At 45.4% G+C, this 21,989-nt stretch overlaps 2 protein-coding genes across 5 annotated transcripts; one reads left to right on the top strand and one right to left on the bottom strand.

Moving 5' to 3' along the window:
- Positions 1 to 2,670: 2,670 nt before the first annotated feature.
- LOC311359426 (large neutral amino acids transporter small subunit 1-like) lies at positions 2,671 to 13,140 on the bottom strand. Of its 2 annotated transcripts, none has more exons than XM_084479442.1 (11): positions 13,010 to 13,140; positions 11,670 to 12,203; positions 11,368 to 11,493; positions 8,510 to 8,615; positions 8,359 to 8,403; positions 8,001 to 8,124; positions 6,610 to 6,713; positions 6,283 to 6,379; positions 5,499 to 5,648; positions 3,670 to 3,844; positions 2,671 to 2,804 (listed from the first exon to the last, which is right to left on the bottom strand). In XM_084479442.1, exons 1-11 carry the CDS (start codon positions 13,083 to 13,085, stop codon positions 2,737 to 2,739), a joined length of 1,605 nt encoding a protein of 534 aa, XP_084335568.1. In that variant the 5' UTR covers positions 13,086 to 13,140; the 3' UTR covers positions 2,671 to 2,736. The 2 variants fall into 2 exon arrangements, with proteins under 2 accessions (XP_084335568.1, XP_084335567.1); XM_084479441.1 differs by having other exon boundaries at positions 11,670 to 12,206; positions 13,010 to 13,118.
- A 2,578-nt stretch (positions 13,141 to 15,718) lies between these two features.
- LOC311359440 (tumor necrosis factor receptor superfamily member 5-like) lies at positions 15,719 to 21,237 on the top strand. 3 transcript variants are annotated; one of them, XM_084479461.1, is made up of 8 exons: positions 15,719 to 15,826; positions 17,927 to 18,096; positions 18,222 to 18,347; positions 18,515 to 18,670; positions 18,967 to 19,054; positions 19,893 to 20,059; positions 20,488 to 20,541; positions 20,914 to 21,237. In XM_084479461.1, the coding sequence occupies exons 2-8, from the start codon at positions 17,967 to 17,969 to the stop codon at positions 21,186 to 21,188; spliced, it is 996 nt and encodes a 331-aa protein (XP_084335587.1). In that variant the 5' UTR covers positions 15,719 to 15,826; positions 17,927 to 17,966; the 3' UTR covers positions 21,189 to 21,237. The 3 variants fall into 3 exon arrangements, with proteins under 3 accessions (XP_084335587.1, XP_084335586.1, XP_084335585.1); XM_084479460.1 differs by lacking the exon at positions 15,719 to 15,826 and adding an exon at positions 15,862 to 15,995; XM_084479459.1 differs by lacking the exon at positions 15,719 to 15,826 and adding an exon at positions 16,444 to 16,537.
- Positions 21,238 to 21,989: the final 752 nt, after the last annotated feature.

Below are 21,989 nucleotides of genomic sequence, written 5' to 3'. Positions count from 1 at the left end.
CTCGTGAGGTAAAAAAAAAAACAACGAACCTGTTCATGGTGGCAGTGCAAGTTTGAGCAAAACATCTCAGTGAAATGTTATTTGACTCATGTATTCTAAATTCCCTGGCATTGTTTAACACAATTAGAAGATGCAACTTTGATCCTCCACAGTTGGCCGATCGTCCATCGGCCCACTTCTATTTAGACAACAATAACTGACGGAGACAAATGAGCTTGCAGTAGCCTACCGCCGCAATAAATACAATAGGCTACTGTGGATCTCTGTTTCTCTGTATGTGTCTCTGTCTACTGCTACTCTGGCGCCGCTTGGTGGTTAATAAGTGGAACTGCATCTGTTAGGGAGAATATGGGTCTCGTATGGTCGTACGACATATAACTATGTTCTGTTGATTGGCGCAATACCACTTACCATGTTAGTTCAAATGGTTTACATCAACGGTGAGAATTGTACGTTTTAGAAAGAGAAAAAACAATATCGCCACCAGGTGACGCTGTTGTTTCCGCCGGCCCGCTCTCTGGACGCGTTACTAATAACGTGTCCACTCCGAGGCGCACCGCTGGGGTGTGTTTACTATCAGCCCCATCTGTTCTCTCATTTCCTCCCCAGGCGGATATGAACTACAACACACAGGCGTCAACGCCGTCGTTGTTTAACGTCACACCAACTCGTTGCACAAACAAAGCACTGCTATATAAAGCCGAGGGCGTCGGCCTGTCTGTGGTTTCAGCTCTGGAGGAGACAATACGCGCAACAAGAGAGCGCACGTTTCTGAAGGAGTCGCGCAAACATAGGGCTTTAGGGGCGGGCTACTAGAAAATGACACACTACTGACCCTAACCTCAGTCTAGAGGTGTGGCGTGATACATCATGTTCCTTTTACCTATGGATTTCTTTATTGGCACATAACGGGGCCTGTCAGCGACTTAAAAGCAAATTGTCGATTGCGGCTATTGCAGACCAGATGATGCTGGGAAGGGCTTGCTGACTTGGCAGAACTGTCGTATTGGTTAAAGGACAGTGGTGATTCTGTGGGGACACGTCCCAAATACGCTACAGACATGAAGGTCTAGCAGCATTGCCACTTGCAAGTCATGTTGGATAAAAGCGTGCTAAATGACTACATATATGAAGACCATTGATATATTTGGATGTTATAGATTCAGTCATAGACTCATAGTCTGCAAAATCTTTGAACAAAAATATTTTAATGGAACGGCCAGTGACATACAACAGTGCATCTTTGTCAGAATAATAACATTTCAATAAGCAGGATATAACTGATACAACAATAAATTAATCCATTATTCACATTTGGACAATGTTGCTTGTAACATATTTGGCCCAAACAAGCCACAAAAATAAAAGAATAAAAAAATCTTCTCATATTCTGGATTATTCCTCTCTCTAATCTACCTATACACTGGCAATAAATAACTGACCTCGACGTTACCGTCCATTGCATGACATTGCATCCCTTTGTACCTGCCTACAGTCTCCAGACGTTGTGCTCTTGTGTATTGTGCCACCACTCAGATCGGCTCCGATCGGTCTACTCAACAGCAATCTTGCGCTCATCTAAAATTGTAATAAAAACACTACAACACTATTCCAAATATTTTCGTCACAGCCTTCAACCGACGAAGACGTCTGGAACAGTTGAGCCGTACCTCTGAGCGTTATTTAAAACCTTTTCTACACTTTGAAAGCGCTTAGCGCAGTCCTCTGCCCACTTGTTGTGGTGAATGTGTTTAAATGTTGGTGTAGCTGTTAAACCCTATTTATATGAAAGCTTACAAAACATTTTTTTGTAACATTCATACTTTGTACTTGATATTATTATAAGGAATAAAATGAGGCAGAATCGGCCAATTTGGGGCTTATAAATATTAAAAAAATAGAATAAGAAAAGTTGTAACAACAGCCACTGTTAAACACTCACACTACTCAAATGGCATTTATACATATACAATGAGTCAAAGTGTTGAAGGTTATCAACTAACACCACAAAAACAGCTGCTTCTGTTTACGTCAATGTCATCAAACATGGAAGCAACATTTTCTAACTGGTCCAGTGATTAACGAGTACAGTAAATGATAGGAGTGGTTCAGCAATGTACAATCACCAGACTCTACGGTCATAAGGCAACACATTAAAACAGAACGCAGGTCCCACTGAGGAGATAGCCTCTTCATGAGTGCTTCGCTTCAGAGGGGACCTCTCTTCTCTTTTTTTTTTAACTTTGTTTAGCTTTTCATTTAAAGAGTACTACTACTACGACTGACCGTCATGAAATGGGTATATCCCCTTACTGAATGGGCTCTTGTAAACAGGGTCAGATGTTATAATTAATAATTAATAATTACAAATATGTGCTTTCTCCTGTTCTCTTGTGCTACTGTGTTAGCCTAGCCGCTGCCAACACAGAACTTAGCATGAAGCTTTTAAAAAAAGCTTAAACCGTCTCTATGCTGTTTGCATCGAGGATAACTCTGCTAAGCATTGGTTTTTAATTCGATTTGAAATCTGTTAAGCTGTACACATCCAAATGTCCACTAGGATGCAGGTTCTGATACCGATGTAGGAGTTAAAGAAGAAGGATAGTGTTGAATGGTTCGTTCTTTAGAAAACAACGATAGCAGTGGCTGGTAAGGGTCAATGTAAACTCTGGAACGTCAAGACAACGGTGACACAGAAAGGAACGAACACACAGAAGCAGTCCCAGGAAGAAGGTCTCAGTCGGACGCCTCCCTCTCCTCAGGCACCGACATGAAGATCTTCTGACAGAAGGTGGTGAAGATGTCTGAGAAGAAGAAAAAAAATACAAGAAGACCAACTCGTAGCTTTAGTAAAGTACATTTCGACAGCAGCATTCTCCCGCAATTAGGACAATACAGAACATTTTCTGTAATATTTCGATGTGAGAAGTTACCACCAATCACAACGCAAAAGGGGATTTTGTCTGTGGGGTAATAGTTCGACAAGGTTACTCGTCCAATCACACCTCTCCGCGACGAGACACCTGCATGCTGTGATTGGTTGTTGGACAGGCAGCACTCTGTATCGGGTGTGAATGCTGCTAGTGCTGAACACTTTAGCAGCAACGCCTTAAGAATATGGAGCCACAGAAAGAAAACGCTACCGTATGTCAATGGATCTTTTGTGGATTTATGTATAGACATATTTCGTAAGAAAAATTCAAACTGGGCGCACCAGGTAGAGCGCACCAGGTAGAGCGCGTACCATGTAAGGCTCATGGTACGTGCAGGTTTGATTCCTGCCCGTGGTCCATAAAGCATAAATATGCAAAAACAAATCTTTGAAAAAAAAATGGTGGATGAACACACACAATAATTTGTCTTTGTCCTGATTCAGATTACCTCCATTTCATTTAGATTATGTGTCCCGACATTCAGATTATACTGTATCTGTCCTGCCATTCTTATTGTCCCCATGCTGTCATTCACATTCTCTTTCTCGACATTCATATAGTTTCTATATGAATGTAGGAATTTCTAGTTCTAGTTAGTTTGTATATGAATGTACGAATCCCCTGTTCCCCTGGGGGACAGGGGGTCAGGCCCCGGCCCTGGAGGAGGGACACAGAGAGGCGGTGGGGGGACAGGGGGGCCCCCCGGTGAGAGACGCAGAGGATCAGTGATGCTCACCCAGCATCTTCCTGATGGCCTGCGGCTTCTTCCACTTGTAGCCCAGCACGTAGGCGGGGATGCCCGTCAGGATGATGCAGCAGCCAATCAGACACTCGTACGGCGCGGCCCAGAAGGACACGGCGATCATGAACACGCAGCTCAGGACGAACAGGATGGGGATGCCGATGAACATCTGAGGAGGGGGAGGAGAAGGAGAGGAGAGCATTAGGCCGGCTGTGGGGAGGGCTAGTTACGGGGTGGGGGGTGACGGAGCGGTGGTGGTTGATGGGTCGGGGGGGGCGGGGGGGGGGGTGAGGTTGGTGGGTATGGTGGTAGGGGTGGAAGTATGGGAGGTTGAGGTGATGGGGCTAGAGGGGATGGGGGTGGAGGTGGTGGTGGTGGTGGTGGTGGTGATGGTGGGTGGAGGTGATGGGGTTGAGGTGATGGGGCTAGAGGGGATGGGGCGTATAGGTGATGCTGGGTGGAGGTGATGGTAGGTGGAGGTGATGGGGGACTAGGCAATAGGGATGAGTGGAGGTGATGGGGGAGACGATGAGTTGATGTGTCGGGGAGATTGGGGTGGAGGTGATGGGTGGTGGAGGATCAAATTATTGCTAACTGGCATTATAATTATGAATAATAAATAATAATAAAATACGTTTAAATGGTATCCCTGGTGGACCTGAGCTAAAAAAATTGACATACATTTACCACAACATACACGTCTAGAGACATGAACACGTAACTAACCCAGGAAATAAACTAAAATAAGCAGCAGATGAGACGAAGCCTGATTATTACATAGTATACTATTGTCTCTAATAAAGTTATGAGGCAACTCATTGTTTCATCCAACAGATCTCTTCATATTCAGCAGCTTTGATCAAGTACAATCTGGTTCCTTTTTTATCAATGGTCACTCTCATTCTCATAGATAATCACTTTGAGTGCTTTTATCTTTGACACTCAGGGAAGAGGGGATTGCAACCATGGAAACCCCAGAGCATGATAAAAGGCTGTCGTCCCTGAACACGAATCCTTGGATGTGTTTGGAGTTAGAATCAGCAGAACCACCAGAGTACCACTTGAAATCCTGCTTTGAATCAGGCAGATGGTGCTTTCAAAACCCTGAAGTTCAAACAGATATGCAGAATATTGTTTGCGTCTATTCCGTCTAATTCCTTTTGTTTGAGGACTTGAAAAAAGCCCTTGTACAAAGTTCAGCGCAGACATCCAAAGACTGTCTGACACTTTATTTCGATCTAAAACTTTTAAACCTAGCCTGGGAATCCAGACCCACATCTATTAAGCTGTAGGGTCTGGCAACGAGTAATGAAAATGGCCCAACTTGAGGGGCGGCACCAAGCGTGCATTTGAAAATATCATTGCATGCAATTGAATAACACTACAACCAATCAGAAGAATGTAAGGGGTGACGTATCCAGACCAGCGGAGCTAACCAATTTATAAGACTTTTGCCGTATCCGGACAGTAAAACAGCAATGCTTTTGGCCCGTCTATATCAGATACACTGATGTGATTGGTAATGTTCTGGGCCAGGGGAATTGGGAAGTGAGTATATTGCTCGTTCCCAGAGTGATTCGCTGAACAAATTCAAATTGTGCTCTCGCAAGAACTTTCCAGGGTTTATTATACCAAGAATCCTTTCAAATCCCTATCACAAACCTCTGTCAACGTCCATAAAGTAAAAACTAACTAAATCCCTTCAAAAATTCCAACCTAGAATCACATCCATGCGTTTGTTATTGCCTCATCACGACATGAGAGGCCAAATGGAACGGCCCATTTCCCAGCTGCAGGGGGGGGGGTCGTCTGGGCCAGCCCACCTTGATGGGTCGTCTAAGGTCAGGCTTGGTGAAGCGTAGCCAGATCAGCCCGGTGATCGCCATGCCAACGCACAGCCAGGTGAAGAAGCTGAAGAGGTTGATGACCGTGAAGATGTCCTGGGAGATGGCGTACATCATGGACAGCAAACACTGTGGAGGGAGAGAGAGGGAGGGAGGGAGGGAGGGGGGAGGGAGAGACAGGGAGGGAGAGAGAGGGGGAGGGAGAGAGAGGGAGGGAGAGAGAGGGGGAGGGAGAGAGAGGGAGCGAGAGAGGGAGGGAGGGAGGGAGGGAGGGAGGGGGGAGGGAGAGAGAGGGAGGTAGAGGGGGAGGGAGAGAGAGGGAGGGAGAGAGGGAGAGAGAGAGGGAGAGGGGGAGGGAGGGAGAGAGGGACGGAGGCAGGGGGAGAAGGTTAGGATTTTATTCTCTGTACGTTTCGTTGGATAAAAGCTACATCTTCAATGACCAAATATCAAACATCAAACAACTACTAATACATACTCGCTACTTAAAAAATAGAAATGCCAGATAGATGCTAATCATCATCTGAATGGCCACTCATCTTACTTATTTCTCCTCTGTTATTGTATTTTATCTATTACTTATCGCTATGCAGTTCCTGATTTCCAGTTCCAGTTTGTGTGATACTGCCTGAATACAGACTCACCTGAAACTCACCGAAGTCTTAATAAAGGTCAGGGATTATAAAGGTGTAAAAAGGTGAATAAAAGGCGAGGGATTGTTAATATCAGTAATAATAAAGTGGTTCTCCCTGAGGTTTCTCACCGTGAAGATGAGAGAAGGAACGGGGGTGAACTTGTCAGTGTGGACCAATCCCAGAGCGGCAGGAAGCTGCCCCGCCCGAGCGCCGGCATAGAACAGCCTATCAGAGAGCAGGAGTGGAAGAAACACCAACCAGGAAATGAGCCTTGTGTATCAGATGGCCTCGTGCTGGGAGAAGAGAAGATGTCTCCTAGAGATATATGAGCAGGGTTGTGTTGTGTTGTGTTGTTATTTGGTTGTCGATGTGTGTTTGCATGTGTGTTTCTGTCTACGTGTCTGTGTGTGTGTGTGTGTGTGTGTGTGTGTGGTTGTGTGGTTGTGTGTTGTTACCGTGCGGACGTGAACAGGGAGCCGTTGACGGCGCCAAAGCAGGAGAGCCCGACGAACACGGGGATGAGCCAGGCCATCACGCCCAGGTGGTACTCCCCGAAGCTCTGCAGAGAGCAGCAGCACCAGGACACATTACCCCCTCACTACTGCCACATGGCACCAGAAACACTACAGCACGGAGCACCAGGACGCATTACCCCCTCACTAGTACTGACACATGGCACCAGAAACACTACAGCACGGAGCACCAGGACGCATTACCCCCTCATTAGTACTGACACATGGCACCAGAAACACTACAGCACGGAGCACCAGGACGCATTACCCCCTCACTAGTACTGACACATGGCACCAGAAACACTACAGCACGGAGCACCAGGACGCATTACCCCCTCACTACTGCCACATGGCACCAGAAACACTACAGCACGGAGCACCAGGACGCATTACCCCCTCACTAGTACTGACACATGAAACACTACAGCACGGAGCACCAGGACGCATTACCCCCTCACTAGTACTGACACATGAAACACTACAGCACGGAGCACCAGGACGCATTACCCCCTCACTAGTACTGACACATGGCACCAGAAACACTACAGCACGGAGCACCAGGACACATTACCCCCTCACTAGTACTGACACATGGCACCAGAAACACTACAGCACGGAGCACCAGGACGCATTACCCCCTCACTAGTACTGACACATGGCACCAGAAACACTACAGCACAGAGCACCAGGACACATTACCCCCTCACTAGTACTGACACATGGCACCAGAAACACTACAGCACAGAGCACCAGGACACATTACCCCCTCACTAGTACTGACACATGGCACCAGAAACACTACAGCACGGAGCACCAGGACGCATTACCCCCTCACTAGTACTGACACATGGCACCAGAAACACTACAGCACGGAGCAGCAGGACACATTACCCCCTCACTAGTACTGCCACATGGCACCAGAAACACTACAGCACGGAGCACCAGGACGCATTACCCCCTCACTACTGCCAACTCCTTGGGAACTGTGTCTGCCTAAGCTCATAAGCTTCAGCTAGAATTACCGTTATTTGTTTCCCAAAAATGTGTAACTTTGTGTCGAAGCGACGCAGCAGCAAGGGCCGTGATTGGGCCACACACTAAAACCACCGAACCGAAACAGGTTCACGTCTGCGTCGAAGCGTCTGCGTGGTCCTTGCGTTGCGTCGCCGTGGAACCATTTTTTTATATTTCAAGAATATTTCAAGAACTATTAGCTAGCTCTCTACAGACTCTCTACAGACATATCAATAGTATCCATAGTAACAGCATATATAACAGCTATGACTGTAAATGTGGATCTTAAAATAAAGTCACGTTGGCGGGGTCAGTCTCACCACAGCCACTGCCTCGGACTGCACCATCTCACTGGGCGAGATGGTGGTGAAGTACGCCATGTTGGTCAGCACGTACACCACGGTCACGATGGGCATGGAGATGATGATGGACAGGGGGAGGTTCCTGAGTTGGGGCGCACCAGAGGTCAAAGGTTATTGATTGAAAAAAAAAAAAAACAGCGATGTAAATCCGTTCTTTCGTCATTTGTTTGTGGATGGTCGGCGAATTCCGTGCGATCGGAGGGTTATGTTGTCATTTAGCGGATGACATGTTAGATAGTACATACTAGGCCGCAAGCGTACACGTAAAGAGCAACGTAGACAACACCAACCGCAGCACTCAGCACATATTAGTCACCTCTCTGGGTTGATCATCTCCTCAGTCACGTAGTTCAGGTAATTCCTACGGGGAGAACGCACATCATACAACGTCAGAGTCGTCACATGAATCACGGGTAATGTAAATCCGTTCAAGCCAACCGACGATCCAAACCGAATACAATACGTACCAGCCCCCGAACGCAAAGAGGCCGCTGTACAGCGCTAGCACGATGTTGTCCACGCCCATTTTGCTGCCCTCGAAGGCGAACTCAGGGGTCAGGTAGGGAACGTCCCCTGGAACAGTGGAGGACACGACGGACGCGTGAGGCAGAGGGGACGAACAACAACAACAACAACAACAACAACAACAACAACAAGTCAGATATGATCACATTACAGGATACAAAACAACCTTTGGTTTGACCCAAGGCGTTGGGGGATATGGGGTCCAGGGGAAGGCTGGGAAGGAGGATGGCTCACATGAGACTAACATACTAAACCAATTGCTTGTTTGGTAGACTGGCAGGTAAAAAGATCAAATGTAAAAAGTTCACTTAGGCTCCTGTCTTTCCATAATATCAATGTCCCCGTAAAATAGTTAGAAGTCGTTTTTTTGTTGCTACGAATCATTTTAATAATTTTAATCAAAAGCCTACTGTCAAATATCTATAATTGACAAGCCATCAACATCCAATAACCCACATGTAATACAGGTGAGGTTATCAGCAAGTGGAAGCAGGCCTGACTTTTGGGGAATTACTATTTATAAACGCAGAAAGTTTTGATGCAATTTCTAAACCAAACCCCACAGTCAACGCTGCCTTAACTCAGTCATCGGTCTGTTGCGGTTAGTCTTTTGAAAGAGGAAAAAAAGGCTGGCATTTACTGTCTGTGACCTCAATCTGCTCGTTAAACCAGAAAAGCCCTTTTCTATAATAGTTACAGGCCATAGCAGGAAGTGGGGGTTCAGTTACATCAAACTGTCACGCGATCCTAACGGACATTACTTGTACTAGTTAATGTCACCATGCGACTCATCCGGAGAGGCTGGCTCTGCAAGACTTCTTCTCTGCTGTACTTCTATTTGACTCCTATTAATTCATTATAATATTTGACGCTTATATGACTGCAGACGAATTAAGAATGAAAGGTTTTTTTAATTCTTATTACAGTCCTTTACTTTGGCTGTGACACACGTAAGAACAAGACAGAATAAGACAATTACATTATTATATCCTATCTTATCATGATGGTGTTCAATACTGTCATACATACTCCAGGTAGCTCTGTCATGGTGGTGGTGGGATTGGATTCAAACCCATATCAGAGTGACATTTAGGAGAAGCCGTCAGCGCCTTATCTAAGGAGTGTGGCGCTTGCAGATCTCTTTGCCGTAAACTGCCTTCCATCACTCAAAGGGGGAGGACAAAATGGCGGCAGGTAAAAGGTGGGGCGCTTCAACTCTCTGACGTTGTGTTCATATAAAGACGTCCACTCTCTGCACCCTTGCCCTAAATAAGAATATAAATAGGCTATACACCATCAGAATGGTGTGTAGCTACAGCCCTGCCATTAACCTCCAGAAATGAATACTTCACATCTTTCACGCCTATATTTTTGCCATATATTTACAACACTGGTTTTATTTTTTTCTTGTGTCCTTTGCGGTTGAAAAATAACTTTCCCTCCTCAGGATTATTCCCCTGTTCTATTATTCTGTCTCTGTGTCTCGAGCGCTCTCTGAAAGGAAACCCAGCAAGACAACAGCCGTCTCTAGCTATACCGCCTAGTTCCCATAGCAACGCAGTGTAGAATACAATTAGCGGAGGGGGGGTGTGTGGCCTGAACAACAGCGGTGGAGACATGACGCCATGCCAACATGGAGTTGTATTACACACACACACACACAGGTTCACAGGGAATACTGGAGCTGATGTTACTTTGACGGTAAAAACGTGTTTTAATTGTCTAATTAAAAATGTAAACGTGTTCTAATTGTCCGAGTAAATAAGTCATTAGTGATATGTAGTATATGGTAAATTTCAACAAAGGCTGTTTTGATTTGCTATTCCATATCGGTTTGTTTAGATTCATATTTTGAAATAGTCACAATGTTGAAATAGGAAAAAAATAATGCTTACAATAATGTCTACTGATGACTTGATGAGTCATTTTTGTGATTACTAAATCTACTTCCTTCACAAGATTCAGACACAAACACACGCACGCACGCACGCACGCACGCACGCACGCACACACGCACACACACACATTACAAAGGAATCCAGTGTTGACACTCTGGTACTGAGCCAAACTATCCCAGGAGGTGATTATACAATTATCATTAATCAGTACGTGATCATTAAAGACCAACTGTAAGGATTCTGGATGCAGTGTGACTAAGAAACCCTCTTTGATTAAATGACTTCAACACAGGCTGATTCTGGGCGCCTCCACAAAGCCATCACTGCGAGCGATGACCTGCTGAACCTGTGGTCCGTATGACCCGTCAGGCTCTGTGTTCACATGGTGGCACCACTTCCACTCGCGTGCGTTCTGTACACGTGAACTCAGTGATTTAACCCCACCGTTTGTGAATCCTGACCCTCAGCAAACCATCCATCCATTCTGGCTCTGAATCGTACACACACACCACCAGCTGCACACATTTCCATCCTCCGTCTGTGAATCCGTCTCGAACCCTTATTAGCTCTGGGGCGTGAGAGACGACTCCGTGTGTACGTAGGGAGATTCAGGAGAAACAAAGAACCACTGATAACTCACTAAAGTGTACAGGTCACTTCCTTATCAAATTCCACTCCACCGTGAACCGGCTCAGCGAGTTCCTCTCAGCGAGTTCCTCTCTAGGACCATGTCTTAGAGAATCGACATTTTCCCGCTCATTCCCTGTATATAATATCAAATGAGCAGTGAGGTGACAACGTTCCCGGTCTGCACACCGGGCCCGTTGTCCGGTCAACAGAGGCCCTCCTGTCCCCTCAGGTGAAGGGGGTGTGGGGGGCGTGTCTGCCCATGTGCGACCCACCTGTGCCGATCTTGATGAAGCCGAAGATGATGATGATGCCCAGGGCGAGCAGCTTGGAGGCGGTGAACAGATCCTGGACCTTGGTGGCTGCCTTCACACTGATGCAGTTGACGAACGTCAGAGTGGCTGCAAAAGTGGCGGGAAAGCAAAGCACACGCTGTGAGCGGCCTCGATCCAACGCGGCAACAAGCGCAAACGTTTCCCTGATTCATCTCAGCGTTCGATAATTCATTCTGCGATTCAGAAAGACGAGGCCCCGGGTGGAGACCAGACGCCCGCAGACCCCACCACCCCTTACTCACTGAGACACACGCAGGCCAGCAGCTTGGCGGCGGAGTCGGGCACGGGGCAGCTGGGGTAGAGGGGCTTCAGCAGGTAGGTGGCGAACACCAGCGACACCACGTACTGCGAGGAGGGCCGGATGATCAGCATCTCCACCCACAGCTTGAGGAAGGCGGCCAGCTCGCCGTACACCTCCAGGATGTAGGTGTAGTCCCCGCCCGACTTGGTGATGGTGGTGCCCAGCTCGGCGTAGCACAGCGCGCCGATGGTGGAGATGACGCCGCACACGGACCACACGATCAGCGACAGCCCCGACGAGCCCACCTCCTTCACCACGCCCGTGGGCGTGATGAAGATGCCCGAGCCGATGATGGTGCCGATGATCATGCCGATGCCGTTGCCCAGGGTGATGCTGCGCCTCAGCTCGATCTTCCCCCCCGCCGCCGCCGGAGCGCTGGTCGCGGCGCCGTTGGCGGCGGTGGGACTCGGGACCATGGGGTCCGACGGGGACGGGGGCCCGGATTGGGGGCCCTTGTCTCCGGGGGACTCCTCCGCTGCTGGGGGGGGGGGGGGATGGGGGTCAGCCGTCACAGGAAGCTTCAATGTTTGGATATCGGTTTGCATTTTCGCATGTATAATGTTCATGATTTTTGAACTTGATCCGTCATATATTCTGTTTAATTGTGTTTGATATTTGAACATAATGATATATTATGATGTTATATGAGTCGTTATGATACTTGAACAGTTACAACCGGTCGAAAGCAGAGGGCATGCCCTGTAGGGTGCCTTTGGAGGGTGTCTTGGAGGGAGATGATGAAATATTGCAACATTGTGTAATCCACACGATTTGCCTTAATGACGTGAGCAGTCACAGCGTGTCAAGTGTTCTGCTAGGCAAGAACATGATGCTACGTTAACACGTTTTGGCTACAGTTCAGTTCAGTATTACTGTGTAATAGCATTTAGGTTTTCAGAGCAGAGCTCATGTTGTACAGCCGGTGACTGTACTGACTGGTGTTTCTAGAATGGCAAGTTTTACTAGGTATTTCTCCAGTGGGGCAGGTGAAAAATCCAATACAAACAGAGAATGCATGCATGTGTGTGTGTGTGTGTGTGTGTGTGTGTGTGTGTGTGTGTGTGCGTGTGTGCGTGCGCGTGAGTCTAGTCGGTTGTAGAGCGGCTACAGACATCGCTCCATCGTATTCCGGTCGCTTTGCATCGCCTGGACCAACGTGCTCCGACCAGCGTTGCATCAGATCACAGCGAGAGCGCATGGCAGAAAAGGCAACCATGCGCCATGTGGAAGCCATGATGCATGCGTGCGTGTGTGCATGTGTGTGTGTGTGTGTGTACCTACCCCCCATCTTCTCCTGGCTCAGTGCCTTGGTAACGCTGTCGCGGCTGCCGCGGGATTTAAGCTCCGGCTCAGCCATCCTTTGTCCTGTTCCTCGTCCGTTTCTCTCTCTCTCTCCTCTCTCTCTCTCTCCTCTCTCTCTCCTCTCTCTCTCTCGTGCCTTTATACCTTCCTCTCTTCAACGGCCAATTTCCTCTGCTGTTGCTGCGGCGACGCACACACACGCTCTGACACACTCCGTCTCGTAAGAATCCAACCCAGCAACCTCAACCTCTCTCTCTCTCTCTCTCTCTCTCTCTCTCCCTCCCTCTCTCTCTCTCTCGTGCAGGTTATTTCCCTCTCCCCTCCCTCTCTTCTTCTCTCACTCGTTTATTACAGCTTCTCGTTTTCACTCTACCTCCACATGCTTCCAACAACCTGTCATATAGTGTGTGGTGTGTGTGTGTCTCTCTCTCTCTCTCTCTCTCTCTCTCTCTCTGTCTGGTTATGTCTCTCTATCTCCCCAGAGCAGATGGATGGAGGCGGACCATTGGTAGATTGTGTGTGTGTGTGTGTGTGTGTGTGTGTGTGTGTGTGTGTGTGTGTGTGTGTGTGTGTGTGTGTGTGTGTGTGTGCCTGAGCATATGCCCACTCTACAATTAAATGCTGGGATAGGCTGGTGAGAGGGAGTAAATAGGTCAGTGGGCAGGGTCCGGATGGGGAGGGGGGGGGGGGGGGTGCATCTCTGATGGGGGGGGGTACTCCTCTGAGGGGGGGTGCTCCTCTGAGGGGGGGCCCTCTGATGGGGGGGGTGCTCCTCTGATGGGGGGGTGCTGACGGATGGCTGGCTCCCCATCGTGGCTGCGGAGGGAAGAGGGGGAATGGTCAGCGTTCAATTTGTTAACATAATCATAATAATGATGATAATTATAAGCGCTTAGCTTATTATTATGATATCATGATTGTTATCATGCAGGCAGCTCAATGTTCAATGTATTCATATAATAATATTCATAATAATAATTATGATGATAATTAATTACTGTTTATATTATTATTATTATTATTATTATATAAATACATTGAACATTGATCATGCGAGCAGGCAGGTTAATGTCCAATGTATTAAAATAATAATAATAATGTCAATTAATTAGCGCTTGGCTTAGCATTGATTTAAATTGATACCACGTCATCACTGTTTGAGCAACCAATAGCAAACTTTTATGTACACTAACAAGTTAAATGTAATAATAAAATCGTTCTTGAATAGGCTACTATAATAGAAACAAGCTTGACTTCTGAAGAAATAGGAAATCGAACTCAGTAGGCTACCTTTCTTTTGTGAACAATCTAGCAACAACTAGTAGGCCTATACTCTTCCCTTGCAACTCCTTAATACCCTAATAACTAAAGAAAAAACGTTTTATCTTTGTAGGCAATTATGCTGCTTACACCGGTCATCATCAGGCTTGAACCTGGAGCCGTAATGCCGTGATGGGGGCTTACGATAAGCCGCTCAACTTTTCAAAAATTATGACCACGCTAATAAAACATATTTGTTGGCTCCCTAGTGTTGTATTATTTATCACTATCACCGAGCTGACTTAATAACGACTAATGTATGATTAATAATAATAATAATATTCACTAAAACTGAGTGACTGCATTTTTTTATATAGCCTACTTTTCTTTTTATTTCAGAAGCCTCCGAATTTGTCTTGATGGTAGGCTATGCTCTGATTGTTCTCAGCCTCGCGATGTGGTTTCTGGATGGAATATCTCAAAGTAGTAATTACAATTTGGGTGGGATTTACCTTTACCCAAAATACTACTATTTTTAGGGTTAGGGTTAAAACCCTCATAAAAACGTTCTTAGCCATGTGAAAGAAAATGAGCATTCCGAGAATGAGCCCCGTTCTGTTGATGCGTATAGTAGTTGCCTACTTGCATTTCTATCACATGGACAAGTTCGACTTGCGATCCACCAAGCTCAGTAAACTAACTTCTTAGCCATCAACGGTGGAGCGCAAGGCCGATGAGAGCGGTTACACTGGAGCACTTTCTGCTCTGCGTCCGGGGACTTTCCCCTGGGCGGTGGTGGAGAAACAGAGTCCTCAGCGAGTAGCCCAGATTGCAAGCCTTCCGAATGCCCGGATAAGCAAAGCGAGCGACTCTTTATATAGGGAGGAGTACACATGTCGCATTTAAAAAATGGTTTTAATGTAGGTGGTACATTCTTGTTCTATTTTTTTTGTTGTTAAAAACAACAACATATTTACCGTCATTTGCGATTCGATAGCTTTTCTTAAGTAAATATATGATTATCTTCATAGTGGAAAATCGAGGAGAGGCTCATGGGAGTGTCGTTGTTGCATGGTATAGAGAGCTATACCCCCGCCTACTGTCCCGGGGTGTGATCGTTTATTGATGGGGTATCCTTCAGTAGGCCTTTTAGATCTGATAAAGGTACATACGATCACATTTATGTAGCCTACATCAATACATATCGACTTGTTTCAAAGGTGTTTCCGAGTTGTACATCCAAGAATTTGTGAGAAAAGTGGAATTTGAGGGTGAAACTCGAGCGCCCTCGCAAAATCGAGCGCCCTCGCATGGACAGAGATGGGTTACCGCAACCATAGATATATATATATATATTATGTGACCGCAAAACCAGTTCAGAAACCGGAAGTTACTAGAGAGTGACTTTTCTTCCTGATGCTGTCCGGGAGGCGAGTCTCCTGCAGCTGGAGGCTCGACCTGCAACGACCATGAACCTGAGTAACCTGCGGTCATGGCGTGATGTGGGTCCTCCAATAATAAGAGGGCGTGATGTGGGTGGGTATCCAGATTTTCTCAAGATGAAACATGATATTTCATCAGACCGGCCATAACACGGAGGAGTTCAGATTGATCTCATCTCTCATGTTCGTCCATAAACCCGAACCGACCGCAGGACATAAGGATGTGCATACGGATCACCAGCATATCTCCAAAAGCCCATTAGGTATGTACCGTTAATTATATTATTATTATTATTATTATTATTATTATTAAGGATAGACCATCGCTACAATGTAGCACATGCTGTTGAGGAGCTACTTTGGTTTGTTGTTTGTTCAGCAGGAAAGAGAGCGCCGTGTTAGTTTACATTAGCGTCGGGTGAAAAATACACAGCCGTGATGATCACTTCTGTTAGTTAGTTCTCTCGGTAGAAAAAAAAAAAGGCTGGCATCTCAACATACATTTACTCGAGGTCAGGGGAACAGTGGTCGTCCATGATTGTCTCGTTATTGCACCAGTACAACCTGCTAGCTGCATGCTAGCACCAGGTATCCCCCCGGGTGCAGCCAGCTTTCGGTGATAATCAAAACACAGCAGTCACAAGCATAGCGATTGCCAGCGAGTTGTAAATTATTCCAAGTCGTCCGTTTTATGCAATAGGGATCTGTGGGTGTGTGGTTGTTTTCTTAGCCTCAGCATAACACCGGACCTGCGGCCCCTTCTTCTGCTTCCTCTCCCTCCTCCGTCTGCGCCACTTGTTTAATTGTATGTCTGTGTGTTTAATGTTAACTTATTATCTTATAGTGTTACTTGATTATATCACTGCCTGTAACTATAGGCACAGATGCATGTTTATACCATTTACCCTTAACTAAGGTTATTTTTTTATGTTGGCATGACAGTGGGCATAAGCAATAATTTCCATTGTTATGTCATCTAGGGTTAGGGTTGTGGTTTGTGGTTAGGGTTAGCCGGACTGTTGTTAGCCTAGCTGTTAGCCTACGGCTAGGCCATCCCGGGATGGTTGGCTAGTGTTAACATAAGCCGGATAGCCCTTTAAAAAGTAAAGGCCGAAAAAAAATACACAACTTTCCAAAAAAGTTAATGCTGGCTAGAGGTGTTTGCCGTTTTTCGAATAAGTTAATGCGGTAACTCATGCGGTGAGATTTTAACCCCGTTGCCAAATACGGTGTGATGCAATAATAATGTCTGTCTGCAGCCTGTAGGACCGCCGGTGCTACACCCGATTTGGTTCCCCATTGGGATTGTTTTGTTTTTATTGTTATTTAATAACATAACAGTAGCCTACACATTGTAGTTGTGTTGTGACGCAAAAAAAAAAAAACGTAGCATAGACTACTGCCGCACAACCTGGTGTGAGGTTTGTCCCATTTCGCTTTCCGTACATCCAGCTGTGGTTCTATTTGCGTTTCTTCCGTCAGTACGTACGGTAACATAGCAACTGCGCACGGCTCATCAGTAAATCAGCGTAAGGGGGAACAGGATCTGGGGGAGAACCAAAGCGGGTGCTACACTGGTCTTAACCAGACGGGGCCACACCTCCGTGCGCCCCTATCCGGTCTTAACCAGACGGGGCCACACCTCCGTGCGCCCCTATCCGGTCTTAACCAGACGGGGCCACACCTCCGTGCGCCCCTATCCGGTCTTAACCAGACGGGGCCACACCTCCGTGCGCCCCTATCCGGTCTTAACCAGACGGGGCCACACCTCCGTGCGCCCCTATCCGGTCTTAACCAGACGGGGCCACACCTCCGTGCGCCCCTATCCGGTCTTAACCAGACGGGGCCACACCACCGTGCGCACTGGCACGTCAGGCACCGTCTCATAGGCTGTCAAAAGAGAGAAAACAGCGGCTCTTGAGCCCTTTGAGAGAAATGTTTTTTGTTTTTTGTAAATGCTCTGACACAAAGAGCCAATAACCCAATAAATAAAGTTTAAAAAGTATGTATTTGAGATCAGGAAACGGACCATACACTCTAGCATTTTTACTGTAACATTTTAGAGAATGTGTAAAGTCAGAGTTGTCCTGATCTCAAAATATAGAACTTATGGAGCAATGTGTTTTTAAAGGAAGTTAGTACGTTTTTTTTCTTTATTAACTGTTGTATATATTTATTTTTGATCTCTCCCCAGATATTTCGCAATTTGAAGAGATCAAGTCAAACTACACAGCATGGGGCCACTAATTTTAACAATACATTTAGGTGTCTTCTATTTAGTTGGCCATTCTGCTCTAGAATCATCAAATTGTCCCCTGAATGAATACAGGCTGGGATTAGAATGTTGCCCTTCATGCCCTCCTGGTAAGAACCACATTTCTGAACTGTTTTTAAATATATGAATAAAAAAAAGATCTGATTGAAGAAATACAAATTAATATGTATGAAACCAAGCTCAATTACTTATTCCACCTTTTGTGTTTCAACAGGAAAGCGTGTTGTAAAGGACTGCACAGAGAGACGCATTACACAGTGCTCAAGGTGCCCCGATGGTACTTTCCAAGCAGGCCATAATGAAGAGAAGCAATGCTCCTCCTGTACAAAGTGTGACGCAGGTACGTCTGTTATTTATGGTAATGCCTTGATGTGATATAAATGGAAATGCCATTTATATCAGAAGTTGTGTTGTTCATGTTTATATCAGAAGTTTTTGTTGTTCATGTTTATATCAGAAGTTGTGTACTCTCAGGTTGTCTCAGGTTGTAACTCTTGTGATTGACAGGTCTCGGTCTGAAGGTGAAGAAGTCGTGTACTCCAACATCAGATGCTCTGTGTGAGACCCTGGATGGATTCTTCTGTAGTGACTCTAACAGAGGAGGATGTAGGGCCGCTCAGAGACACACGGTTTGCAGTCCTGGTCGTTACATCGGTCAAAGAGGTTGGTGCCAAAATCTGTTCAGCCCTATAAGGGGCCATCCAGCTTCTTAACATTTAATGTATTAGTGTCCAAGTTATTCTACAACAGTCTGGCAATGAGTAGATAGATAGAAATGCCTGAAAGAAATGCCTGAAATTGAAATACAATTCTGTTTTCTTCTTCCTCCCTGGAGCTTGCGCTAAACAAATGTGAAGGTAGTTGTGTTATTCAACCTCGCCATGTTTTTCAAGAATGTAACGTTTACACCAAATCTGAGAATGATCGTGTTCTAATAAAACATCCATATATCCATACAGGAACAGCAGATAAAGACACAGAGTGCCTTTACTGTACTGATGGAACATTCTCAAATGGCACATCAACATCTTGTCAGAACCACACAAAGTAAGTGAATAGTATAGTTTATTTATCAATACATTAGGGGTGGACGGTATAGAAAGTATTGTTTGAATATTGATTGAAAGACCAAAAAAGTTTGAATGTGTGTTCACTTGTGACAACATTTCTGAGGATTGAGGATATTCTCTTGCAAATTATAATAGCTTGTTGTTGAAATAGGAAAGACTTCATTCAGTCTTTGTGTAAAGACTCGACATTGGACAACTCTTATGGATCACTAATCAATATTTATACTACTATAATTCAGTTCCTAATATCAAGGACGTCGTGTTGCACTCTGGGAAATATCTGTGAAACATTGTCCAGCGTGTTAACAGGACTAATATGAGATAAATCAGCTCTCAGTGAGCCATTGAGATGAGGAAGCATAAAGGGGGAATATTGAACGTCAAACTGAATTCATCATCGTGGATATCATTGGGAATGTCGGCGTCCGTCTGAAACAACCCGAATATATTAAATGCATTCTAAACGAATCAATTCAAATTCATGGTATGCTAAATGATATAAAAGTAAAAAGGCAAGGCAAGTGTGAGTGTTTTTGTGTCATCGACTCAAGACAAGTGCGTCATCAGTTAAAGACACGCCTCCAAGCGTGAAGCCCGGTCGTAACGGACATGCAATCCCAGAAGAGTGTAGTGGAAAAACACCATCGCTCAAGAACCTAGCTGAAGGCCTACAGATGGATCATGTGGACATTGGGGATCAAACCCAGTACCTTTGGACCAGGAGCCAAACACCCGGTCTACTATCCTGCCCCTAAGATAATAAATGCACTACACACCCTGAAACTAAACCTGTTGTCTGGTCCTTCTCATTTCAGATGTGAATCTGTGGGACTGGAACTGATGAAACCAGGAACTAATTCAACTGATTCTGAATGTGGAGATTCACACACAGGACTAGTGGCAGGAGTAATATCAGGAGTCATACTGGTAGCTTTGGTGGCTTTAATAATCATGGCCATTATTCAGAGGAAGAAAATAAAAGGTAATTGATACATTAAACTAACATGTATCATGTTGCATTAAACTAACATCTGCATGTTATATTAAACTAACATGCATATTGTTACATTAAACAAACATGTATCATGTTACATTAAACTCTAACATGTATCATGGTTACATTTAACTCAAACATGGATCATGTAACATTAAACTAACATTTATCAGGGTAACATCAACCTACCATGTATCATGGTTATGCTGGATGATATTGACTGCTGGCCTGACATGTTACTGTATTGTTTATCTCTGTATTGTATGGATTAATCGACTTCTGAAGGTAAGTGTTATTACTGTTTGATATATAACACAATAATGTGTGTGACCCTAGTTGGCAGTGGTGGAGTTATTAGATGATGATCTTATTGTGAACCCAATGTTGATATTTTATTTACTTTTTTTATTTTATAGAAAAGGGAAACAAAGGAGGAGGAGGAGACCGAAAGGAGGAGACCGAGATGACTAGTAAATCCTATTACACATGTTTCACTTTGTAAATTAGTAACAGATAACTTTATTAATATTTACTTTTTTATGTTGTATGTTTTTTATTAATATCTATTCAGTATTCAGTCTGTCTTCTGTGAAGAGTTTAATACTGAGTCTAAACATTATGCAATACAAAATACAAGGATTAAAAGTGTATTCAGTAGCTTGCTCCTCTGGTGTTTCGTGTGTGTGTGTGTGGTGGTTGTTTGTGTGTGTCTGGTCGTGTCCTCATCTTCACCTGAGAGTACCCAGCTGCAGAGCTGCTCCACTGGGCTTCAGTCTTCAGTGAGTGTTGCTGCATGTGGAGGCTGGCTGTGTGTCCTGACTCTCTGCTGCCTTCTCTTCCAGAAAATAAACCACTAATGTCCAGTGACTCTGCTGCACCAACCGGGGACCAACAAGAACACACTTCAAGAACAACTCCCCCTTCTGCAACTATGGATGTTGAAGATGGTGACCAGAGTCCGGGTCCAGCCCCAACCTCAAGCCCCACACAAAATGGATATGTGCCAGTCACAGTACATTGTGAGGATGATCCTATTGTTTCATCTTCTTCTGACAAATGTACCATAAATGTAAGTGATCCGTCTGTCCTCTTTAAGAGAGACATTGGAGCCTCCTAGTCCATCCCCATAGTCTGGTGCTCCCCCCCCCCCCAGTCTGGTGCTCCCCCCCCCCAGTCTGGTGCTCCCCCCCCCCCCCCCCCCCCAGTCTGGTGCTTCCCCTCCCCCTCCCAGTCCAGCCTCCTCAGTCTATGTTGAGATGGGGAGAACCTTCAGCCAGATTTATTTCCCCCATGGGGAAAAAACCAAGTGCTCCTTTGAGTACTGATACATACATCAGCAGAGACTGATATATGTATATTTTTCTTTCAAAGCACTTCTTTGTTTTTTACATTGCATTTACATACTTTACTATACTGTGAGGAACTGGCACTAGGCCACTTTATAATTTATACAGTTTTCCCTATTTGTTTGTTTTTCCTAACTTTAGCGTCTATTTTTGTTTTCCTTAACACTACTTTGTATTTTTATTGTATTGTATTAAATCATGTGTCTTCCACTGCTGCTGTGCAGTAACAGGAGTTCCCCCCTCTGGGGTATTAATACAGTTTTATCTATCAGTCTGGTGCCCCCTTCCACCTCCCAGTCCACCCCCCTCAGTCTGGTGCCCCCCTCCCCCTTCCTGTCAGCCTACAGGACAGCCAACCTTGAGATGGGTCCAGTCCATTGAGGGAGCAACAGTTACCACTGTTCTGTAGGTTGTGCTCAAATGTGTTCACCCCTATGTTTTTAATAATGGTCTTAGTAAGGCCGGGTGATACATTGAACGTTTGTGAGGGTGAATTTGACTATACTATATCATTACCATTATAATCATTACCTCTAACAAGCCTACTTGTTAGAGGTTGTTGTCAATGTTAC

Source organism: Micromesistius poutassou (assembly GCF_964030765.1).
Source record: "Micromesistius poutassou genome assembly, chromosome: 15".
Taxonomy (NCBI): domain Eukaryota; kingdom Metazoa; phylum Chordata; class Actinopteri; order Gadiformes; family Gadidae; genus Micromesistius; species Micromesistius poutassou.
This window is presented reverse-complemented; position numbering and strand designations above follow the sequence as displayed.

Bases quoted from the DNA above. Each gene is read 5' to 3' on its own strand.
- LOC311359426 (XM_084479441.1), bottom strand. From the start codon at position 13,085: ATGGCTGAGCCGGAGCTTAAATCCCGCGGCAGCCGCGACAGCGTTACC. The intron at 8,404-8,509 runs GTACGTATTGTA...TTCTCCCCGTAG, and splicing joins CTCTTTGCGTTCGGGGGCTG to GAATTACCTGAACTACGTGA. The intron at 2,805-3,669 runs GTGAGCATCACT...TCTTCTTCTCAG, and splicing joins GGCCATCAGGAAGATGCTGG to ACATCTTCACCACCTTCTGT.
- LOC311359440 (XM_084479461.1), top strand. From the start codon at position 17,967: ATGGGGCCACTAATTTTAACAATACATTTAGGTGTCTTCTATTTAGTT. The intron at 19,055-19,892 runs GTAAGTGAATAG...TTCTCATTTCAG, and splicing joins TCTTGTCAGAACCACACAAA to ATGTGAATCTGTGGGACTGG. The intron at 20,060-20,487 runs GTAATTGATACA...TTTATTTTATAG, and splicing joins TCAGAGGAAGAAAATAAAAG to AAAAGGGAAACAAAGGAGGA.